Genomic DNA, 25268 nt, shown 5'->3' with positions numbered 1-25268 from the left:
TTATATATTCCAGACATTTTTGCCATTTTATTTGTGAAAATAGCAGGACTTATCCAGGATGGAAATTTAGTATTTTGTTAGCTACTCTGTGTGCCTCTAGCTCTCAAGGAAATATACCAATGCAACACATTCACATCCCACAGAAGTAAGGTTTTAGGTGCATTTCCCTCCATATATCACCCCACTACCAATGCCCTATACTAGTTATGTACCGTTGTTATAGATCCTGAAAGGACATTCATATATTTGTATTCTTATCCACAATTCTCAGCCACCCCAGAGTTCACTGAGTGATATAGTCACCCATTTAATTCTCTAACTTTCCTTCTAACCTCACAGATAGGCCAAAATGTCCCCTTTAAACCACATTTACACACTTCAGCCCTGAAAATTTCAGTCATCTTACATGCCACCATCACCTCCATCCTTTGCCAAGCAGTTATAATCTACCTATTTATAAATTCTGCACAGAGTAAGCATTGGCTCACCCATTTCTTCTTCCCTTCTGTCTCCTGGCAACCTATCTTCCATACTCCAGCTTCTTGAGTCTGCTCACTCTCCTGAGTTCATGTCAGTGAGAGTATGCAATATCTGTCCTTTTGTTTCTGGCTTATTTCACTCAACATAAGGTCCTCGATGTCCATTCATGTTCTCATAGTGTCAATACTTCATTTCTTCTCACAGCTGAATAACATTCCATCATACATATATACCACATTTTTTTATCCATTCTTTTGTTGATGGACACCTGGGTTGCTTCCATCTTTTGGCAATTGTGAATAATATTGCTATAAAAATTGATATGTTCACCAACATTGCTGTAGTGAAAATTCATGTCTTCTAGATATGCACTAAGTAGTGGGACTGCCAGGTCATATGGTAATTCTGTACTTAGCTTCCTGAGGAGCCTCCAAACCATCCTCCACAGTGGCTGAACCATTCTCCATTCCCATCAGCAGTGAGTGAATGTTCCTATTTCTCCACATCCTCTCCCATATTTCTATGTTTTTTTTAAATAACATCCAGTGTGTTTTTTTTAAATAACATCCAGTCCACTAGGTGTGAAATGATACCTCATTATAGTTTTGATTTGCATTTCCTTAGTAACTAGTGATATTGAGCCATTCTTCATGTGCTTTTTAACCATCCATACTTCCTCTTTGGAAAAGTGTCTGTTTTAGTCTCTTGCCCATTTTTTAAATGTGTTGTCTTTTTATTGTTGAACTGTAGGGTTTCTTTCTATATGCTGAATATTAGCCCCTTATTGAATATGTGGTTTCTGAATATTTTCTTCCATTGAGTAGGCTGCCTTTTCACTTTTTTGACAAATTCGTTTGCAGCAAATTAAGTTTTTAATTTTTTGGACATCCATTTATCTATTTTTTTCTTTCATTGACCAGTTTGGGTATAAAGTTCTTGAAACCATTTGCCAACCACAAGGTCACATAGATGCTTTCTTACATTATCTTCTAGGAGCTTTATGGTCCTGGCTCTTGTGTTTATTTCTTTGATCCATCTTGAGTTAATTTTTGTCTAGGGTGTGAAATTGGGATCCTCTTTCATTCTTTTAGATATGGCTATCCAGTTCTCCCTGCACTATTTGTTAAAGAGACTATTCTGTCCCAGTAGAGAAGACTTGGCAGTCTTGTTGAATATCTGTTGGACATAGATGTGTGGGTCCATTTCTGAGCTCTCGATTTGGTTCCAATGCTCAATACATTTATCCTTGTGCCAATGCCATACAGTTTTGACCACTGCAGCTTTCAAGTATGCTTAAAAGTCAGGTTGCATGAGTCCTCCAATTTCATTTTTCTTTTTCAAGATATATTTGGCTGTTCATTATCCCTTACCTTTCCATATAAATTTGATAATTGGCTTTCCATTTCTGTAAAAAATGCTGTTAGAATTTTTATTGGGATTGTGTTGAATCTGTAAACCAATTTAAGTAAATTTAACATCTTAAAGATGCTAGTCTTCCAATCCATGAACATGGAATATCCTTCTATTTATCTATGTTTTCTTTTATATCTTTTAGCAATACTGTGTAGTTTTCTGTGTGCAAGTCCTTTAATCCTTAGTTAAATTTATTCCTAGATATTTGATTTCTTTTGTTGCTGTTATAAAAGGGATTTTTAATTGATTTTCTCCTCAGATTACTCATTATTAGTATAAAAACAATGCTGGTTCTTGCATGTTGATCTTATACCCTGCCACTTACTGAATTTTTTTATAAGTGTTAGTAGCTTTATTGTAGATTTTCAAGCCTGTCTGTATAGGATCATGTCATCTGCAGAGAGAGAAAGTTTTACTCCTCCCTTCCAATTTGGATGTCATTTATTTCTTTTTCATGCCTAAATGCTCTAGCAAAAACTAACACAATGGTAGATAAGAGTGGTGACATAGGGCATCCTTGTTTTGTTCTAGATCCTAGAAGGAAAGCTTTTAGCATTTCATCATTAAATATTATGATAGCTGTGGGCTTTTTATATATGCCCTTTATCATGTTGGAAAATGTTTCCTTCTATTCCTATCTTTCAAAATGTTTTTATCAAGAAAAGATGCTGGATTTTGTTAAATGACTTTTCTCTGTGGATAGAGATGATCATGTAATTTTTCCCTTTTGACTTGTTAATGTGGTGTATTACATTAATTGATTTTCTTATGTTGAAACATCCCTGCATACCTGGGATAAAGTTCACTTGATCATGATATACAATTTGTTTGATTATATCCCTGAACATAATTTTTCAGTCAGATATAAAAGTACATACTGCAGGTTCCATTTATATTAAAAATTCAAAAACAAGTAATACAAATCTAGTTTTGGAAGTCAGGTTTATTTAATTAAATGTTGGCTTACTTCCTTTCTCTCCTTAAGCTTTAAATTTATTTCAGTTGTGTTGTGTGTGTGTATGTATGTATCAAAATGAATGACTAAGAAGAGACATGAGGCAGGCAACTGGGTTAATTGTTCTATTTCCTGATAATGTAGGTATCTGGGGTGATCGTTTTATTTCCTGATATTGTTGTTGGACAAATTGGTGTGTTTACTTTATGAAAACCTGTACAATTTCAATTGGTGCACTTTCTGGTTGTATGTTTAGGAAAAATTTACCTAAATATCTTAACAAAAAATCAAGAATATAAGAACTAAAACAGGGCCCCAAACAGGAGAAAAAATTTAAAACATTGATTTATGTGTTGAGAAAGCCAGTGGCTTTCTTTTTGTAAGACTAGTGAATTTTAAATTGTTTTTTCCAAAAATTTAAGGAATACCCATTGAGTAATCACTAATGGACTATTAAAATTTTTTTGATAACAGCAATTTTTAGTGTATAATCAAATAAGAATTAAAAGAATTGAGAGATACTACTTAAAAAAAAAACGACTTCCTTTACCATCTACTTAGTTTTGGTAGGTTAGTTTTACTAGGGTTGCACCTATGAAAATTTAAGAATGACAATGCAATTGATAGTGAACTTGGTCTCTTTCTAGCAATTAGTATAGCATGATCTAATTGGAAATAAAAATGCCTCATCTATATTATTAACTGGTGTATTTCCAGTTAAATTCTTCCTCTTTGCGTTTAAACTAGATTACCAAAAATTGTAATACATTGTTAATTTGATCAATAATATAGTAATAAAATAATGATAGCTAATCACAGTTAATCTTTTAATAAATGGGACCTTATGGTAAAATGAAATTTAAAAATTAAATCTTCCTGCAGACACATATTATAGGATTATCCATAAAGGATTTTTGAACATAAAAATAAGTCATATTAGAAGAAATTTCTATGGGGGATGAAAAATGGAAGTAATAGATTAAAGGCAAAAGAGAATTAAATAAGATTAAGAGCAAAAGAGAATTAAATAAACTTTTATGTAGTCTTTTTTAATGGATAGTCAAATGTATGAAATTGCTATGGTATTAATCTCTTGTATTTGAGTATAAGTGATGTTTTATTTAAGAATACTAATATGTGCAATCATTTGCAAAGCATATGAATTTTTTTAAGATTTTTTAAAGATTTATTTATCTCCCCTTCTCCGTCCCTCCGCACCCCCCATCCCCAACTGTCTGATCTCTCTGTCCATTCGCTGTGTGTTCTTCTGTGTCTGCTTGTATTCTTGTCAGCAGCACCGGGAATCTGTGTCTCATTATGTTGCATCATCTTGCTGCATCAGCTCTCCATGTGTGCGGTGCCATTCCTGGGCAGGCTGCACATTTTTCACACAGGGCAGCTCTCCTTATGGGGCACACTCCTTGCACGTGGAGCTCCCCTACACGGGGGACACACCTGCATGGCACAGCACTCCTTGTGCACATTAGCACTGTGCATGGGCCAGCTCCACGCAGGTCAGGAGGCCCAGGGTTTGAACCCTGGACCTCCCATGTGGTAGGTGGACACCCTATCCTTTGGGCCAAATCCGCTTCCCCATATACTTTCAATTATTTAAACTTAGGAGGAAAACATTTAGATATTTAATAAAGAAATGCAAGGCAATAAATACTTCTCCTAAAGTCTTTCAAAGATATACAAGCAGAATTTATGACCAAAATTTAGGGTTAGTATTCTAGATGGTGGTATAAGATGCCTAGAGAAGGAGAAAATGGAGAATGAATAGGGAGTACAGAAAAAATTGGATTTTGTCACCATTTGGGTGAGAATATGGGGTACATGACTGGGTATTTCTCACAGCATTTGGAAATTAGGAGAATGGAGCAGATATTCTGGGATTGCGAAATGTTTGTTTCTATTCTATTTCAGTTTATTTCCTCAAACACTCAGAGTTTTGTCATAGGATTTTGACTATATTATTCTATCAGGCCAAGTTAATAAGAAACATTCTTTGCCTTGGGGCAGTTTTTTTGGCAGTACACGTCAAGCCAATTACTTTATAGGTATTGTGTGCATTGTTTTTATATAAACACAGCACACGTTTACCTAAAATGTACAAAGACTGTATCCTGTTCAGCACTATTTGGAAAGGATCTTCTTTTATCTTCTTGCTTTATATAACTTGGAATTTCACCACTCAAATATTAGAGACTCTTCAAATTAAATGTTTCTCTCCCTCAGATCTTCTTTGGAAATATTGAATAGGGAAAAAAAAGCCCCAATTTCTGAATTATTCTTTTTATTAAACAAAAGACAAGATGAACTTTAGAATTAAGTATTTATTCCAGTTCTTTTCACACTCAATTCCACCCATATGCTTTTTTTCCCTGTTTTTTTTTCCACCCTCATAATATTTTTGGCGCATTATTTTTCAATAACCCCCCTACATAATTACAAATTTATGTGATTAGTACATACTTTACATCAGGAATATTGTGAAAAGACATAATATTTACGATAAAAAAGCTTATAGCCTAGCATGGAGAAAGAGATGAATAAACTAGAATAAGATAATTACAAAGAAGAAAGAGGTAATCATGGAAATTATGGAAATCACTGCTGTATATCATATTAACTCAAATAAAATTTCTGATTCCATAGTATGAGCCAAAGTTGAATCTTCTTGGCAGAAGTAGAGTCTGTAAAAGGTAGTAAAGATGATTAAATGCAATCAAGCAAATTCTAGAAGCACATTATTCGTGTGTGAAATAAAATGCATTTCACTTGAAATACATAGTGTGATTCAAATTGAGTTATGGATTCATAAAGTGATAGACTTAAAAGACTATTTTCAGAAATGGCAATGTTACCTATATTCTAAAGGTGACTATGGTTTTATTTATATCATTAGGTAAAATAATTTAATATCCATATTGTTTTAGAATAATTGTTTTATCTACAAATTAGCTAAGAGAAATGGATCTAAGGATTAATTTAAATTAGAAAATTCTTTTCACATTTTAAGCCTCATTAATATGTTTATTGTTATAATGCCAAAAAGGTCTAGTTTCTCTGCTTATTTGCACATAGTTGTGGTAAATTACTGAAAGATGACAAGATGCAATTTTTATAACATTTTGATACATCTGAATCAATTGTAATAAACTTATATATAAATTAATTGTAAAAATACTTATTATATCCTTCTTACAAATGTGATTTTTCTAGCTAATTTTTCAAGGCTCAGTACATTTATCAAACTGGTATATTTTGTGGATATTGACTGCGGTGGATGTTAGATAATGAAGCTTTTTATTTTTTAGAGAAGTAGTCCATAATTGTAAAATGTGTTTAACTTTAAATCTTTACTCTTCAGAAAAATACGTACTCACATAATTCAAAGTTTTGCATATTTTTTGAGCATAGTTATGAATCCCTTAAAATCTATCCTAGTAATACTGTATACTGCTGCTATTACTACCGATGTCACAATTATGACCTCTGCTATTTGAGTAGCTACTATATTCTAGGTCTTTTCCTAAGACATGAATATATTATCTCATTAATGACTAGTTAAATATTTTTATGAACAGTACTAATGCCAAATGCATATGTATTCTTGCATGTGCATAGTATAATATGCAGTGTATTATATGAGTATTTGTTTAATAGGTAAAAGGGAAGGAGGGAATCGATTCACTGAAAATTAGTGTGCAAGCTGTTTTTTGGTTACACAATTACATGTCTAATTCCTCACAAGATATATAGACAAATGATATAAAAGAATGTTATATGCAAGCTTATCAACCTGATAAAGGTTTTCATCAACTCCAAATGCACCAGATAACTTTGTGTAAGTCATTAACCCTTTAAATATCAGCCTGACTACCAGATTTCCAGCACACATGGAATGAGGCTATTGAATGCATTTTACATATGTGGTCATTCCCGTTTGACAATTTTGACAAGAGAGAAAACCTGAAATAATACATAATGGTATCTGCTTTGCACAGCACATTCAGTTTCATACAGCAGGCCCTTATCATTAAAACCAAGCACGGTCTGGTCCTCTGAGAAAAGGTAATGATGTTCAGTATGTTTCTTTTCTAGCTGCAACTTGCCCTAATATTGAAGCTCAGCTCTCAGAGCACGTCATCTGGAGACTGGTTTCTGGATCATTGAATGAGTTTGGAGCTCAAGTAGTACTGAGCTGCAGCCCTGGTTATTATCTAGAGGGCCAAAGGCTCGTCCAATGCCAGGCTAACGGAACATGGAGCATAGGAGAGGAAAGACCAAGTTGCAAGAGTAAGTACCAAGAATATTCTCAGGCCTTCTGAATGACTAATATAATGGCATTATATTATAAAGCATTATAGTCTATCATAGTCCTATAGATAAAATTTAACCAAATGGCATTTTAAACAAATATAATTATGAATAAGTATTTTTTAAAGTGGCATACCTAAGCTATATGACTACTGTATTAGATGATAAAGGTTCTATTTTCCTCTTGTAAATGATCATTTACAAGAGTTCTAATATTAGATTTATAATTTTAGAGTTTCTCATATTAGAAACCCAAATATTTCCAATAAGCTCAAAAATAAATATTTTTTTAAAAAGATAACTTATTCCATACACTAACTATTCAAAAGTTCTAATTAGGATCTGGGGGAATCATATTTATGCTGAAGATATTGTGTTCTCAGATAATGACTGTCTTGAAAAGGGAGATTATGATTCTCTTAGGCACAAGATAAGCAGTTAAGTCTTTGAGTGTTTCCTAATAAATATGAATAAAAAGACAAAACAATAGGATTGTTCAGAGCTCTCTTTGATTCAGATGTGTTTAATATACAATCTTATTTGATTGTTCACTGCACATTATCATGCATAGAAACAAGTAGTTAGACCAGTGTAAAATTTATAAAATACAGAGCTTAGTAAGAATGAACCAGGGTAACAAAGGAAAAAGACAAAAGAAGTCATGCTCAGCTGTCTTGATAATCATTTTAATTCAAATTTTAATAGAACAAGTGTTAATTAAACACATACTACAAGCTATTCCCCAAGAACGCAAGGTTAAATTAGGAAACCTCACTGACCTCAGATTCTTCGTAGTCATGGTGACACACCTTGTCTCCCTAAGACAGTGTGGACTGAAGTCATTTTCTAGGGTAATTATTAGTGGTTGCCTGTCACTCTGAAAAGTGCCCTGGTTGGGATGATTTATGATCTGGTTCCTGAAGTCATAGTGAATTTCCTCTCTGCTATATTTCTGCGACATAGTAAATGCTCTCCTCCCCCACATTCGCACACAATCATTCTGACATTTATCCACCCGTGAAGGTCAGTTTTGTGATTTAGAGGTTCAAATCATTCAAGTTAGCATAAGGGTATTGAGGGGGAGGAAATAAGACTTGTGCACAAGCAACAATGCTCTGAATAGCTTTTTCTTGTCCCTAATTGCTCAGGGACATCCAGCTATTGCTGATTTGTGCAGGGAAAGATCCTGTTAGATGTGTATTTGGGGTACTACAAACCTTTTATACGAAGGGTTCAAATCACCATTCCAGAAGGATTTACACTTACAGTCGATAGGTCACCGTATAATATACTGTAATGTGGTGATTTCGGTGCAGAGTTGGACCCAGAGATAACAATCACATCCCTTTATCTGTGTGGATCCAGCCCTTGGGACACACACATTTATTTTGTAAGTTGTCAGCAATTCATTGATTCACATTGCTGGGCAGATTTTTCTCTATCAGTTTTTTTGTTTGTTTGTTTGGCCTTTTTTTTATTGAAGTATATCACTCATACATGAACACACATAAACAAAAACTGTATAGTAAAAATTGTGAACTTACAAAATAAACATATATAACATCACACAGGAGTCTCACGCATCACCCCTCCACCAACTCTTTGCACTGGTGTGAAACATTTGTTACTATCACATTTTATTATCTTTTTTAAATATGATTATGCATTTGTGGCTTTTTCCAGACTCAACTGGCTCTAACTGCAATCATTGTTTACATGTTTTTATGAATGATCGTAGTTCAAATTGTCACAGTTTGGCTACATGGGAATTCTGTTCCCTTGCCTTCTGTATCTTGTCCTTCTGATATGTTTGAAATTGATTTTGTTTTTTCATAAAGACATGATGTTTTATGCACATTCTGAGTTTTCCTCAATCAAACATAGAATCATCTATTGTCCAAGGAGTCTTGGTATCTTTTAGTGGAGAATGGTATTAAAGACCCAAATCTGTTTTGAGTGGTATGTGTTATATCTATATGATCAACAGCTTAAGGAAAGCTGATACAGGGCTTATGGTCCCTTTTGTGACAGAACTGAAACTTTTCTGATTTATTTTCCCCTAAAGACATGGGTTCATACTGGTATTTTCAACTTATTTTTGTCTCTACTGAGATTTTTTAAATTTTGCACAAAAGAGCTTATCAAAGATTTTTCTGACTTTTTATTGACCTTGATTTGTCATATTAGATATTGTGACATTTAATATTTTGTTCAAATTTTGATGTTGCCTTATATTTGGAAGTCTTATCCCCTGTTGCTGCTTTTCCCTGTTGACTTAAATGTTTTGGAAATGATTCCAGAATACAAAAGCCTAAAAATCTCCTTCACCATTGTCATTTAAAACACACCTTCTTTAAAATATATCCCAGCCTCTCTGAAAGCAACTGTCTTCAACTTTTTCATCTCAGAGAGTTTGTTCTTAAAAATTGTTGAGAACTCTGTATTAATTTTCTATTGCTACGTTACAAATTTAGTGACTTAAAATAACAAAATTTTGCTATCTCACATTTTCTGTGATTCAGCAAGGTTAGCCCAGGGCCTCACAAAGCTGAACTCCTGGTGTTAGCCAGATCACTGCTTGTAGAGAGCACTCCTTTCTTTTGGCTCTGATAGTCGTCCCATTTCTTGCTGGTTATTGAAAAGGAGATAGTCTCAGCTCCTAGAGGCCATTCTCAATTCCTTGCCCTGTGTTCCCTCCCTGCCTTCCCCCTCGAAGTCATCTCAGGATTCAAATCTCTCTAACTTAGGGAATAACCCACAGTCCCTTTAAAAGACTTGCCTGATTAGGTCATTCCCACCCAAATAATCTCATCTTAGAAGTCTACCTACCTTGGACCCAAAGAAATTTTTTTAAATTGCCATATTACAAATTAAAACCAAAATTAAAGTTTTTATTTTCTAATTTATTTACATTAAAACCGAGAACACTTAAATGTGTATCAACTTATTAAAAAATAAATCAGTTACATGTTAACATAAATAACATTTTTATAAATAATAACTATTCTCAAATGAAATAAAATTAGTGAGGAGAGTATCATTGTTTCAGAAAATTTCCAAATCTCTTTAATGTCAGGCTTAATAGAAGACAACTGGACTCTCACATTGGCTTCTGCATTTACTCTATTCCAATAGGCTGTTTGTGAGGTATGTAAAGAAACTTCAACTGTGACACAGTTGGTAAGGAAGAAGCTTGCAGAAGCCTGAAAGATCAGGCACTCCTAGGAGCTTTTGGGTTTTATTTTGAAAGTAGCTGTTTTCTACATACAGCACAAAATACAAAGTTTTAGAGCATCTGGAATCTTAATAGAAGTTCACATATGTAAGTAAGTGCATGATAAATCACAGAGAGTTGAAATCCAATTTAATTTATAGAATAGATTAAAATGAAACATCTTTGTATCCCCAATTTGCCACTCTTATCACCATAGAAGGAACATTTTATTTCATCTGGACCAATAAAATCTTCAAGTGTATCATCATCCAAATTATTGGTATAGCCAAGCCACTAAAGTATTACTTTGTTAATGGTTCGTCTTGGAAATATTCTGTTTACAGGATCTCCACCTACTTAATTCTTTAAGGTTATTTATTTAGAAGTTAGAAATAATAGAATTTTCCATTTTGCTTATCCAGTTAGTCCTAGATGAAGATGTGACCCTTGCCTATCTGCTGAAAATATCCATAACAACAATGAAATCCAGGGAGAAATTCCTGCCTTTTGGAAGGGTTTGAGTTATTCTAACTCCAGGCTCTTTTACTATCTACTTAGAGGTAGCCTCACCTCTCCAAGGTGAAGAAGAGTGGACACCTAAGCCTCATCACTCAATTGTTGATCCTGCTGTCTTACTCTTTGGGTAGAAATTACTACCTCTGATTTTCTCTCAAGAAACAATAATGCAAGATTAAAATTAATATCCGGGGTTATCCACATTCCTCCTTAGCACAAAGACTGAATAAAAGTGGGAGCCAACTAATTTTTACCTTTTTATATTTTTTAATTATTTGACTTATTGTTTATATTTTAAAAAGTAAGAAGAACGTTGCTTTTGAATTCCACCTATATTATAGAAAATTGGGGTTTGAATGGACACCGGGCATGAACCTGTACAAACTAATGCTCAATTTCCTTGATAATATTCTTAGCAAGTTAATGTCTACCTATACTACTTAACCAGTAACATCCTCTTACCCCAAGAGGCAGCTAATTTCAGATTTGAGCATTTTCGTTTTGAATGAAACATTTTTCATTTGAGATCTCCTCTCTCTGAATTCTGTCCAGTAGGGCTGGCTCTATCCCTTGGGTCTAATAACATAATTTCCCTCCCTGGGTGGCCCAACACCTTGGCATAGTTAAAACAACTATCATATATCCTCTTTCTTCTTTTCTTCCCTGTTCCTTTAAGTGCATTTCCTATAATATGGTTTTGTTTCCTGGCTCTCCATCCTGTTCAAGTTAGTCTGCATGTTTATTAGACATTTTATGCCTTGAACATATTTAAAAGTACCTACTTAAGATTATATTTATGTATCACAAGCAAAAATAATATCCATATTCCTGACGAGAACGCCGACCTGATAGATGTAAAAGAAGTGGTATAAATGAACATTTTTTAAAATAGAGGAATCAACACTAATATACTCATAGAATTAAAAAGGAAAAATACTTCCTTGCAAGGAGGAAGGGCAAATGACTCGTAATGCACAGTAATAGAAAATAAACTTTTGTTAGCAAGTTAGGGGCATTGCTAAGAGAGCCTTCTGGACGTCTTCAATTGAGCACCTATTCTGTGCAAACAAGCCTGTGAGGTGCCAGAATTGTTCCCAGCATTCAGAGGAGGCACTTCAAAGTGAAAGTATGAATGCATTTTTGACAGAAGGAAAAAAGCAAAGTTAATGAATTCGCTTTTGAAAACTTAAGGGGAGAAAAGAACATGGAAATCAGGCTTTCCCTTTGATGTTTGACAAAGGTTATTTTTAGTTGTGGGGTGTTCTCACTTTCAATTAGGCTAGCTTTTCCAAATTGGTGCTGCTATCCTCGTTAATGTCTTGCATTTATTTCCAAAGGAAACTCTAGGTCTGAAATCCCATTATCCAGCTGTTGAAAAGCTAAAATTTTGCTCCATTAGTTCTTCTTTACAATCGAGTAAACCTTAAGACAGGACAAACATAAAAGAGTTTTGTCACCAGGATATGTTTAACAGAGGTGGAAGGAATAGAAACAGACACAAAGCAGAGTGAGCCTTTTTGTCACTGTTCCATTAAAGGTGTGTTAAGACTTGTAAGAGAAAAGGTGTGCAGGCAGCAGTGCTTATGTAACACACTTCTGACTAGCACTGAAGTTTCAAAACAAGATTCAATTATCTTCAATGACTACAAATGGATCTTTGAATATCAGAGTTCAAGGTGAAGTTCACACTATGTTGGGAAAAGGCTTAATGAAAAGTTCATAACAAATTGTAAAAATCTGAATCCTACTAGAATTCATTGATATTTGGTACAGCAAACATTTTAGTAGTATTACTAAATGCATAAGATTTGATGCAATAGTAGCTGAGCAATCCAAGAAAATAATAAATGATGCTCTTTCAACAAGGGTTTTCTGTTGAGAATCTACTCTAGGGATGAACTGCCTCATTTCTGGTGAACTAGCTTCCCTAGAACACACAACCTTAGCTGTGTACACTTGACACGGAACCTGCGTCATTGCATGAAATAGGCTTAATTCAAAGGGCCAATCTGAAAACGGTTCACACATTAAATGTTTTTCACTTGAATTCCTGGTAAAGATTTTCATCATTTCGATTCAACTCACTAAGTAGATCCTGCAATATGTATTTGCTGCTAGCTAACCCTGAGTAAACCCGGATTATGTACAAGGCATAGTTTCAAATACTTGTATATATAATTTCACTGAAACTTCAACACAGCCATAGGTGGTAGTCGTATCATCAACCCTTACCAGATGAACAAATGAGGACGCAGAGAGTTTGAGGACGTTTGCCACTTCCCCTGGCTAGTAACTGGCAGAGCCAGAATTGAAACTGGCAGCCTGAGGCCAGAATCTGTGTTCATACCACTGTGTTTTACTGCCTCTTATAACTTTAATATGAATGAAGACTCAGGAAATTTTAGCTCTGTCCCAGTTTTGCTCTAAGCACTCTACAGCTAACTCATTTACTACTATAAAACACTTTAGCATTCCTCTTAGACTAACTTTTCTAGCATTTTCTTTTCTATCTGTTTAAAGCACATTTAAACCCCTGATGATCAGCTGGACTTAAAGACATTAAGATTTCTCCTTCCCCTGAGATTTTGTGATTCTTCCGTGAGCAAAGATTTATGGATCTGATTTGCAGAGATCAGGGTGGTTAATAAGTATCCATAACAAAGACAGTAGTAAAATTTATCTCCCAAACCGGAGTACTTTTGTGAGTGAAAGTAGGTGCTATTAATAATTGCATTGGGACACCTGGTATAAGCTTGGGACATATGTTCACTCTATCTTCCACCATTGAAGGTCAAGACTTTATTTCTCTTAATTTTCAGAGAGGCTCCACATGTCCTATATTGTCAGTATTTTTATGAACTTTATTATCCCAACAAATTATGTATGTAAATGGAAGAAAAAATAAACTCAGTACTACTACTAGAGTCAGAAATCCTAGGGTTGAACATAATACTACTTTGAACCAGCTGACTGACTTTCAGAAAGAAATTCACATTTATAAATTCCTACTAGGCTCAGGTAGGTGTTCACTAACTAGTAGGTAATTAGTGTGATTGCTATAGACAGAAAAGTAGCCAACTAGTTTATAGATGGCGCTAGTGTGTGTGTTTGTTTATATGCTATTTTTTTTCAATTATATTTTTTATATAATTTTTTTCAATTATATTTTTTAGCTACTTGTGAGGATGAAGTTATTAATAAATAATGTATGATTGAAGGGATCTAGAATATAGGAAATAAGAGAAGGAAAATTAAGCTACCTGGACGATTGCTCTCTCTCTCACTAAGTAGACTTCCCCATTCTATGATTTTAAGTGAAAATTAGAACTAAAGGTTTTATTATTTTTCAGCACAAAAATAATCTGTAGACTGGAAATAATATTTGCTTTTCTCCCCCCTTCTAGTTATCTCATGTGGAAGCCTGTCCTTTCCCCCGAATGGGAACAAGATTGGGACGCTGACAATTTATGGAGCCACAGCCATATTTACTTGTAACACAGGTTACACACTTGTGGGTTCTCATGTCAGAGAATGCTTAGCAAATGGACTCTGGAGTGGCACCGAAACACGATGTCTGGGTAAATTAATTTATGTTCTGGCACATATTTAATTTTTCAAAAAACACTAAAAATAGATTATGCTTGACTGGGTGAAGCCTAAGAGTTTTGGCTATACTTGTTCTAACAGAGTGTTACTAAATTCTGTCTGGGGTTTTAATGCTGCACATTACCATTCGACTACCTCTTTGAATGTCTAAAAAGATTTTTCTTCTTTGAGCAATAAATGAAGGTCACATATTGCCTTAAATGATAAAAAGACTATGTTATGTGTGCTAGGTATATAACTATATTCAAAATGCCATCATGACATTAATACACACAAAAATCAATTTTACAAATATAAATTGTATTATCCTTTTCCAAATTTTAATATTGTTTTAGAAATTAAAGGGAAATTAATCTCAATCAATGTATACTCCATGAAGATTTAAATTTCAATATGTCTGCAACAATTTGAATTTCTTTTTCCCATGGATTAAAAATTTCTGCATAAAGATGAAAAAAATATTTTTTTTTCTTCTGCTGATAAGTGTTCTGAATAAGCATTTTAAAAGTATAGTGATTCCCAAAGGGAGCTACTTTCAGGTCTCCGGGTAAGTTGTGAAGTATATTAAATGCCTTTAGTCCTGCTGAGCCCTCTTTGTGGATCCTCAGAAATTTTATGATCACTCAAAGGCTAAAGAGGGAAAGCTTCAGTTTCTGAATCTCCAATGGCTAGGACCATTTCAGAAACTAATTGAGGACCAGGACACACTGCACATTAAAATTATCTTCTTCCTTTCACTCACCAGATGATAAAGAGAGAGGATAAAAGTTAAGGTAGGAACTCCAGAGAAAGCCAACTAACAAATAACAAGATCATCACTCTTATCCATGAATATATGTCCACTTAATTTAATTCCTAATACATACATGAATGCTTCTCGAATACTGTATATATATTATATATATCTTGTTGGGTGTAGTTATAGTTTTCAGTAGACTATGAATTTTTTTTTTTTTGAATGCATGTGATACTTCAGGTTGAGGGTTACAAATGCCTCCAAATTTTACTCTGCAGCCATATCTGTTCTTGCGTAATTTTCTGGCCATTCAGCATCACACTCCTTAATGCAACTGTGGTTTGGAGTAGGTCTTCTCTGCCAACTTCAGTGAAGCTTAGCACTGTAGTGGGAAACCAAACCATCCAAGAACCTTACATCTCTGACAGTAAAAGTAGTGTAGGATGTTTATATAACTGTTAAGACAGGGAGTATCTTGAGTCTTATCAATCCCAGATAAAGTCTTTACCTATTTTGTGGTATTCTTCCATCTGAAAGTGGAGATGTTGAGGGAGAAAGGATGTTATGCATGTTGAATAGTTGGCTGGGGAAAGAGGTCCAAAAGCATGACTTTGTAGGGGTATAATATGTTTTAGAAGCTTTTACAAGATTGTTCACAAGTCCGCCCATCTGATCAGAAGGAATAAAGAGGACGAAAAATGCCCAAACTATGTAATATAAAACTTTTATGTTGTATAATTTGGATATAGCATAAAAGGTAAGAATAAAATTAGAGGAGGCAGGTACTTGAAAGAAAAATATAGAAAATGGTTAGACATTACACATAGCTACATATGTCCATAAACCTAAAAATAAAGAATGGGTAATAAACTTAGTAATAAGTTTTTAAAAGTTAATAAATATAGTTCCCAAGTAATCACTGACACTTGAAAGGATATGACTCATAATACACAGGATTTGGTAAGGAAAGATATCCCTTTTCTGGAATAAGAGATTACAAGTGGGTACATGGCATAGTATAACACAGCAGATGAATCTCCACAGGAATCCATGAAGCTGTATGTGTGATTGAGAGGAAAATATGGTTAAAAGGGTCAGCCGATGGAAGAACAGAGCTAGTGTCATTGCTAGAAGAGATTATGCTCAGACAGATGAAGGGAATAGACACTTCAATCATATTTCTGGCATAGACATTGGAAAGAAGAGAAATTGAATACCTTCATAAGCCAAACATTAAATAGATGCCTTATATGAATAAAATAATAATTAAGGGTGTTATTAATAACTTAAAATGTACACAGCATTTTCTAGTGTTATCTTATTGAGTCCCCATTCAAATTTATGGCAAGTACTTATTCCTATTTGCAGATTTTTTTTAAAAAACTTAGAGAAGTGAGGAATTTGTCTGACATCTTAAAATGAATAAATATCCAATAGCATTTAAATGTAGGCACTTTGAATACAGATCACAGACTTCATAACATTAAGGTTTTTATAAATGTATAAGTAAATTTTGGGCTATTTTGCTAACAATTTTATCTCTCAGAAGGAAGATATAGAAGCAGTTTTACTATGGTGCTAATTCTCACCAATAAGGAAGAATATATTGATTAAATGGAAGTGAAATGCACTCTGGTAGCTATACTACTTCATGCACCAAGACTCATATGAAAAGAAAAAAAAAACAAAAAAGGGTGTTTTGATATATATATTCTTATTTTATAATTAATTTTTTTTATTTTAAAGAAGATTTAGACTACATAAATGTTACATAAAAGAATAAGGGAGAGAACCAGCAGCTCTAGTAAGGAGCTCCTAGAGCCCACTCCTGCTACAGAGCAATTAGTAGTCACCCAGAGCTCTCTGGAGCTAGCTGAAGTACCTGTTTGGGGACTCCAGGAAGCCAGAAGAATATCCTGAAACATCCTTGAAGGAATGGAATGAGGAGACTGCCCATCAGCAGAGAAGACTTGTAAGTAGAGGCTCCACACCTGGAGGCCGGTGCCCATCCTCCACTGGAGGCCCAAACCCCCTCGGGAGCTGTTCTGCAGCTGGAAATGAAAGCTCCACTTCCCAAATATGGGGGAGGAAGAGACGGTTGGGCACAAACTTCGGCTACTGATAAGTAAATTCAGCGGGCTTAAGTCCTGAGAACAGATAAAGTTTGAGCCTGTCCAAGTCAGAAAGAGGCCGGGAGCCGCCATCTTAACTCCACACCTGGCATGAGGGGAAGTGGGGTGGACTGCAAATTGCAGTGCTAGTGGGGACTGGCTTCTTTCCATCCAGATCAGATTGCAGCTCCAGCCTAGGCCCCAGCCCCACCTCTGGGAGGGAGGAAGCTGTGAGGACCTGCGCTAGCCTCTCCAGGAAATTACTGGCCAAGCCATGGAGGCCAGTAATTGTCCTACTCTGGCAGCATGAGCCACCCCAGGAGCTATTCTGTGACTGGAATAAGAAGCTCCATTTCCCAAAAACAGGGGAAGAGGAGAAGGTTGGCTGCCAATTTCAGCTACCAATTAGTGGATTTGGCTGGCTAAAGTATAACCCTAAGAACAGATAAAGTTTGAACTTGTCCATGTTGGAAAGAGGCTGATGGCCACCATTTGACTCTGCCCCCAGCCTGAGGGGAAGGCAGGACTGAAAATCACAGTGAGGATAGGAATTGATTTCTTCACCTGATTGGCCTGCAGTCCTAGTCTAGGCTTCAGCCCCAACTCTAGCAGGAAGGAGGCTGGTGGGCCCTGCACCAGCCTATCCAGGTAACTGCAGATACCTTTGGCTGGCACAGATTGAAAAATTGTAAGTCTACCAAGGCAACTGTATTCATCTTGGGCATGCACTGCATAGATGGCTGCCCACACCTGCAGCTCCATTCCCACCTCAGGCAGGGGAGAAAGGGGCATGAAACTTCCTCAGTCTCTCTGGGCAACTATAGTCTAGGCCTGCATGATTTGGATTATGCCACACAGCTGTGACTCTATCCCTATCCTGACAAAGGAAAAAGTTGGGAAAAGCTTCATCCATCACTGGGGTAATGAGGGCAGCTTGAGCCTCCATAGCTTATAGCGCCAACTACATCCTTGGCTCCTACTGCACAACCAGCAAGCGAGAAAGGCCAGGAAGCCCTAAACTAAAGAGAAAAACTGCACCCAGAATACATACTCTAGTAAGTCAGATGCCAACAAAAATTTACAGTCCACACCAAGAAACAGGAAGCTATGGCCCAGTTAAAGGAACAAGATTAGCCTCCAGATGACATAAAGGAGTTGAGACAAGTAATGTTCAAATAAATCTCCTCAATAAATTCAGTGAGATGGCTAAAGAGTTTAAGGATATTAAGAAAACAGTGAATGAGCCCAATGAAGAATTTGAAAGCATACATAGAAAAATAGCAGATCTTATAGAAATAAGAGGTGTAATAAATGAATTTTTTTAAAAATTGGAATCATATAATAGCAGACTTGAGGAGGAAGAAGAAAGGATTGTTGAGCTTGAAGAAATGGCCCCTGAAAGTGAACATACAAAAGAACAGATGAAGAAAAGAATGGAAAAAGTTGAACAAGGTCTCAGGGAACTAATGACAGCAAAAGACATGCAAACATACATGTCATGGGGTCCCAGAAGGAGAAGAGAAGGAAAACGGGGCATAAGAAATAGTTGAAGAAATAATGGTAGAAAATTTCCCAACACTATTGGAGGACATAGATATCCATATCCAAGTAGCACAATGTACTCCCATCCAAAAAAATCCAAATAGACCAACTCTGAGACACACACTACTCAGAATGTCAAATGCCAAAGACAAAGAGACAACTCTGAGAACAGCAAGAGCTGTTAGGGATATCCAATAAGATTAAGAGCTGAAACCATGGAGGCAAGAAGACAGTGGTATAATATGTTTAAGATACTACAAGAGAAAAACTTCCAACCAAGATTCTAATACCCAGCAAAATTGTCTTTCAAAAATGAGGACACGTTTAGTATATTCACAGATAAACAGAAACTCAGAGAATTTCTAACCAAGAGACCAGATAGTCAGGAAAATTTTAAGGGTGTGCTAGAGCCTGAAAAGAAAAGACAGGAGAGTGGTCTAGAAGAGAGTCTAGAAATGAACATTATACCAATAAAAGTAACTAAAAGTGTCAAAAGAGTGGTGAAAATAAAATGTGACAGATAAAACTCAAATAGTCAGGAATAAACATAACCAATGATGTAAGCACTTGTATTCAGAAAACTGCAACTCAATGTTAAAAGAAATTTAAAATAGGCCTAAATAACTGGAAGGACATTCCATACTCATGGATTGGAAGACTAAATATTATTAAGATGTCAAATCTACTCAAATTGATATACAGATTCAATGAAATCCAATAAAAATTCCACCTGTATTTTCTTTTTAAATTGAAAACATGATTATCAAATTTATTTGGAAAGGTAAGTTGTCCTGAATAGCCAGAAACATCTTAAAAAGGAAAAGCAAACTCTCATCTCTAGACTTTATATTACCTAGCTATAGTGGTAAAACAGCATGATACTGGCATAAAGACAGGCACGTAGACCAATGAAACCAAACTGATGGTTCAGAAACAGACCCTCACATGTGTGTCAAGTGATTTTTGACTAGCCTGTCAAACACACAGAGCTCAGGCAGAATAGTCCATTCAACAAACGGTGCTGAAAGAACTGGATATCCATAGCCAAAAGAAGGAAAGAGGACCCCTATTTCACACCTCTCCAACAATTAACTCAAAATGGATCAAAAGCTGCAAAATAAAAGCAAGAACTATAAAACTCCTAGAAGAAATTGTAGGAAAATAGCTTCAAGACCTGGTGGTAGGTGGTAGACTCTTAAAGGAGATAAGAGGGGGATTGAGATGGACTACTGATGTTTAATGTATGTAGAAGTTTTAAGTAGCTTTACTGTAAAAGTGTGAAAATGTATATAGTGGATGGTAACATATAGTAACAGCTAGTTTTTCAATGGGGATGTGGCTGAAAATGGTAGTCGAGGTTTATAAATGTCAATTGACAGAATGCTAGAGAATAATTTAGGAACTGAATAGCACAGTAAACGAAGAGGTGGATGAGAATTGTGGTTGATGGTACAGATGCAAGAAGTGTCCTTTGCTAGCTAGAACAAATATATGTTACTATTGCAGGGTGGTGGGAATGTGGAGAAGCATAGGAAAGATACAACTGGAGTGACCTATAGACTGTGGTTAGCAGTAATAATATAATATTCTTGTATCTATGCCAAAGATATACTGTGTTGATAATGGGGCAGTATGGAAAACATTAGCCTAATGTACACTATGAAAGTGGTAACAACCAGATGATGCTACATTATTTGTAACAAATATTCCACCACAGTATGGTGTGTTGATAGGGGAGTGTTGTTTGGGAATTCTGTGCATGTGCATGATTTTATAAGTTTACAACTTGTCATAAAAAATTAAAAAAACAATAGTAGGATGTGTTGGGGGAAAAAGAAAGTCTAAGGGATTCCAATATGTCCCACTCCTGCCCCTCCCACACTTTCTCACATTAATGACATCCTTCATTACTGTGGTACAATTATTACAACTGATGAAAACATGTTGAAGTATTGCTGCTATCCACAAACTATAGTTTACATTATAGTTTACACTTTGTCTCACACAATTTTGTAAGTTATGACAAAATATAAAATGGTCTGTATACATCACTACAATGTTATGCATGACAAATCCAGTGTCCCAGAAATGCCCCATATTATACCTATTCTTCCCTCTCCCATCCCTTAGAACCTCTGGTGGCCACTGTCTTTACATCAATGATAAGAATTCTTCCATTGCTAGAATAATAATAAGTCTATAATAGAATAATAATCAGTCTACTTTAGTCCATTGTTCATTCCCAATCTTGAGGATTTTGGAACAGTGATGCCCACTCTGCTTCTAATTATGAAAGTGTTGCAACTCTGTTTAAATTCAAGGCTCTACTAGCACAAGGACAGTCCAAAGATTTAAGCATCTGAGACATATATTTTCAAATACAATGCTAATTATGGGTTCAAATAAAAGGGGCAGAAGAGCCATGTGTAAAGAATGTATAAATGTGTCTAACTCTGTTACACTGGGGAGCATAAATTCCAAAGTAAGGCCCACAGACAAGATGCCAAATTCCTGAGCTGTCTGCCCTGCTCATAGTTTTTGTATATCTCTAGAGCCCTCAGGAGTCCCAATATTTGAGGCACTGTTTACTGTGGCAGTCAGAGATCCTGCTGAGACTTACATAAGCATAACTTCTGGAATGACCTCCTGACTCACTTTGAAATTTATTAGTCATAAAACCTCATTTTTATTTACCTTTTCTCCTTTTTGGTCAAAGTCTTTTCCAGATACATTGCTAGTTGGTGCTTGGTAATAATCCCTCAGTGCCAGGGAGGCCCATCCCCAGGAGTCATGTCCCATGCCAGCAGGAAGGTATTGTGTTTATATGCTGAGTTTGGCTTAGAGAGAAGCCACATTTGAGAAACAGGGAAACTTTGAGGAGGTAACTCTTGGGTAGTATATAATTCAAGGCTAAGTTTCACTTTCACAAGAAAAGGTTCATAAGTACACTCATCAATGTCAATGGCCTGGCATGGTCTACATGGCTAAGTTCCTTCATTCTTTACAGCTCTTTGGCTTCATTCTTACTAAATTTGCTATCATTTCCTTCCATTTCATAACTTGTCATTTGACATAATGCCTTGTCTCTTTCATCCTTACAAATCTTTTGAAAATCACTCTGCTTTTCTACCAAGTTAAATGACAGCTGTCTAAGCTTCAGGCTTATCTGGTCCATAGGAATGTAAACTAGGTAGGCAAAGAGAAAAAAAAATTGACTTATAATAACAATGGAAGCAATTATGGAGGACATTTTCAAAAAATTCGTAGAACAATTGATATACTCCCATGGCTTCACTTTAAAAGAGAAAACCCTTCAACAAAACAAAGGATAACAAAACCAATAAACAAAAACACTGTGTCTTTTCAAAAACAGATAACATCAATAAGGAAGAAATGTGAGATTGCCAAAGAAACAAAAATAGTCATACCAAATGTTCTACAATAAATTCAGAATTAAAAGGATATGTACAAAAATATTCAAACAAAGCAAATATCCTAGGACATATTAAGAAAACAAAATACAGTTTTAAGGGAAGTGTTATAAAGGACAAATTCTCAATGAGAACTATGACAAGCATTGAGGATTATAAAAATGCTATTTAAATTGTTTGAAATAAGTAGCAAATTCATTTATTAGAGTAGGCATTAAAATAACGGATGTCAGAAATAAAGCAGAACTCAGCTCCCTCTTTAGTTCTGTCCTTATCTGTCAAGAAGAACTATTATGGCAATACAAAGGGTAGATATGTTTTTTGTATTTTAGAAATATACTTTAGGAATGGTTTCTGAATTGAATTTTAGCAGCTTGTTTATCAAGATTTTCTAGGTAATGCTTATAGTAAAAGTATAATATGGATGGTAAGCTAAGTCTTTTAAAAATTGGTTGAAATACTATATTCAAGTGGTGTTGATTATTGGACTGTTATCAATTGAGAAGGAAGTTTCTCTTTGTATGTTCTCTCCCCTCACCCTGATCCTATCCAAAACTTTCATCTATATCTTGGCTACAGGCAAAATGATGATGCTAGTTGAAGAGTGAAAATAATATTTGATGATAGATTTAGGCACTCTTCAATTGGGAATGATAGACCAAAAACATAAGAAAACAATAGGAATTAATATAAACTGTCACTCAAGATAAAAAATAAAGTAAGTTCTTATGTTCATGTTGAGGACAAAATTATGAAATCAAGCACACATGAAAAGTATGGGGGGCGTTGGATAACAGAAGGCTCATGTATGTGATGGAATTGTTGGATGCTCATGTTGTCCAAGTTGCACTGCCAGTATCCATCTCATTCTCTGCTTGCCCAGGTATTCCTTGACCAGAATGATGTTTTTCTATCTGTGAAAGAGTTTAAATGGGCTATTGAGGAATCGGTATGCATTTATGGTGAAGTATCAAGAAACCATGGTAGCTGAGGAATGTTTAGAAAACTTTTGATTATCTGCTTGGCTGAGAGAAAAACGCTAGGAATTAATAGCTATTTTCAAATATTTAAAATGCTTTTAGAGAAAAGATGGGATAAAAAAGTTGTGGTAAGTTGTTTTCCATGGAAGTGTCAGCCCTGAATGAGGGGGTAGTGTCACCATTAAGACTCGTGTGAATGAGAGCCACAACTTAATTAAAACTCAATGGATAGGAAAAAAACAAAAACAAAAAAACAACAGAAAACTAAAGTAGGAAACAGAACATCAGTTCCTTATATCTGCCAAGATCAAGGACCATTGCTGATGATGGCATCAGTGCTGTACACTTCCATTCCTGGATTTGTAACAGCAGAGACTATGTGCAGCATTTGGTTTTCAAACTCAAAGTAAGCAGCATCTTCTCCCTCCCTCCCCTTTTTAACCTATCACAACTGCCCAAAATAAACATAACGCAGACCTCCTGCTCAAGGTAGTTGCCCATTTGGTAGGTCTTTGGACTCTGAGCTTTGTTGATTCTGTGTCCACTGTGCTTTCTATTATAAAGCAAGATCTTTGGAATAATGCCTCTCCACATTGTAAGTGCAGTAGCTTGCTGTTTATTGTTAAGTTTCTAGAAAAGTAACTTTGTCTCACACCTTGATTCTACTTCATGTGTCACATGGAAGACATATCTGGTTTTAGCAATTGGGTTGTTCCAGTGCTTTATTTATTTGCTTGTTAGTTGGTTTTTACTTTTTTAGGAAGTACTAGTTTGAACTCAGGACCTCGTATATGGGAAACTGGTGCTCAACCACTGAGCTACATCTGCTCCCCAATGAGAGTTGGATTTTTCATTTATTTGTTTTGATTTTAGGAGGTACTGGGGATCAAACCCAGGACCTTGTACATGGGAAGCAGGCGCTTAACTGCTTGAGCTACATCTGCTCCCAGTTCCAGAGCTTTTCCATGGGAAGATTGTGCTGAATTCTTTCATGATCGTTGCAGCAGAGATGGCCAAGCACATAAGAGGACACCACTTTCTTAGTGGTGAGACAATTAACTGTGAGATAGATGTACTTAAGGGGATGAAAGATAAATTTGTGTTTTCCTAGTACTTGAGAAATGAATCTGCTATATTTGAAGTCTCCAGGCTGGAATTCTAAGCCTAAGCTTTTGAGCAGTGGAGTAAGCCAGTCAATCCTTTACATGAACACCATTAGAGCTAAATTTTAGGTAAAGTAATGCATTTGTGCATCAGAGTAACTTTTTATAAAAGTTTAGCCCAAGCTTAATCCCTGCTATCTTGCCAGCATTGTGACTGGGGTCTCCCAGGGCTCTGTAAATTACCAAGGACTTGTTCTAATTTACCATTTGTGCTGTGTAATGCTAGATATCTCTTTAGGTTGTAGAATTAAGCACTGAGACTCCTGGCCCCATACCTACTCTATCAGGCACCTTATAATCCATCAGGGAAGTTTTATGACCCCCATGCTCCCTTAATTATTTTCTTCTGTTTATCTTCCCTGTGGTAGTTTCCATTGAACCCAGCAGAGAGCACACACACTTGAAGAAGGTTGTATATTTGTAATCTATGACCCCTGTTGGAGAAGCCTACATTAATCTTTTGATACTATTTGTATCATTTTATTTTTCAATACATAATAACATATCATCTCTCCCCCTTCATTATTTCTTTAATCTGTAGTTTTCAGGATGCCAGTGATAGAATAGAGACATTCCCACCTAAAGAACACTATCTTTTTTATTAGATCTTTTTGGTATTATTTGACATAAGTTTGCATTTGCTGCAAATTTAATGACCTGTGAGGAGATAAATTATTTTACAAATATAATATCATGGTGACATTCATAAGCTAAAATAGCTAGATGATATGATTTAAAATGACATTGTTAGAAGACCATGTTTTTTTTCCCTATAGGTCTTAGAGAATAAAATTGGAA

The 25268-nt window shown here is 35.4% G+C and overlaps 1 protein-coding gene across 1 annotated transcript in view; it reads left to right on the top strand.

The window, feature by feature from the left end:
- CSMD1 (CUB and Sushi multiple domains 1) overlaps window positions 1-25268 on the top strand; it is a 2093507-nt gene that overhangs the window by 1988176 nt on the left and 80063 nt on the right. Inside the window, exons 51-52 of the mRNA XM_058288018.2 lie at window positions 6956-7150; window positions 14306-14479. Of these exons, the coding sequence (XP_058144001.1) occupies window positions 6956-7150; window positions 14306-14479 (369 nt within the window). The remainder of the gene's footprint in view (window positions 1-6955; window positions 7151-14305; window positions 14480-25268) is intronic.

This window comes from Dasypus novemcinctus, chromosome 25, assembly GCF_030445035.2.
Source record: "Dasypus novemcinctus isolate mDasNov1 chromosome 25, mDasNov1.1.hap2, whole genome shotgun sequence".
Taxonomy (NCBI): domain Eukaryota; kingdom Metazoa; phylum Chordata; class Mammalia; order Cingulata; family Dasypodidae; genus Dasypus; species Dasypus novemcinctus.
Note: the sequence above shows the minus strand (reverse complement) of the source record. Positions and strands in the feature narration are given on the sequence as shown.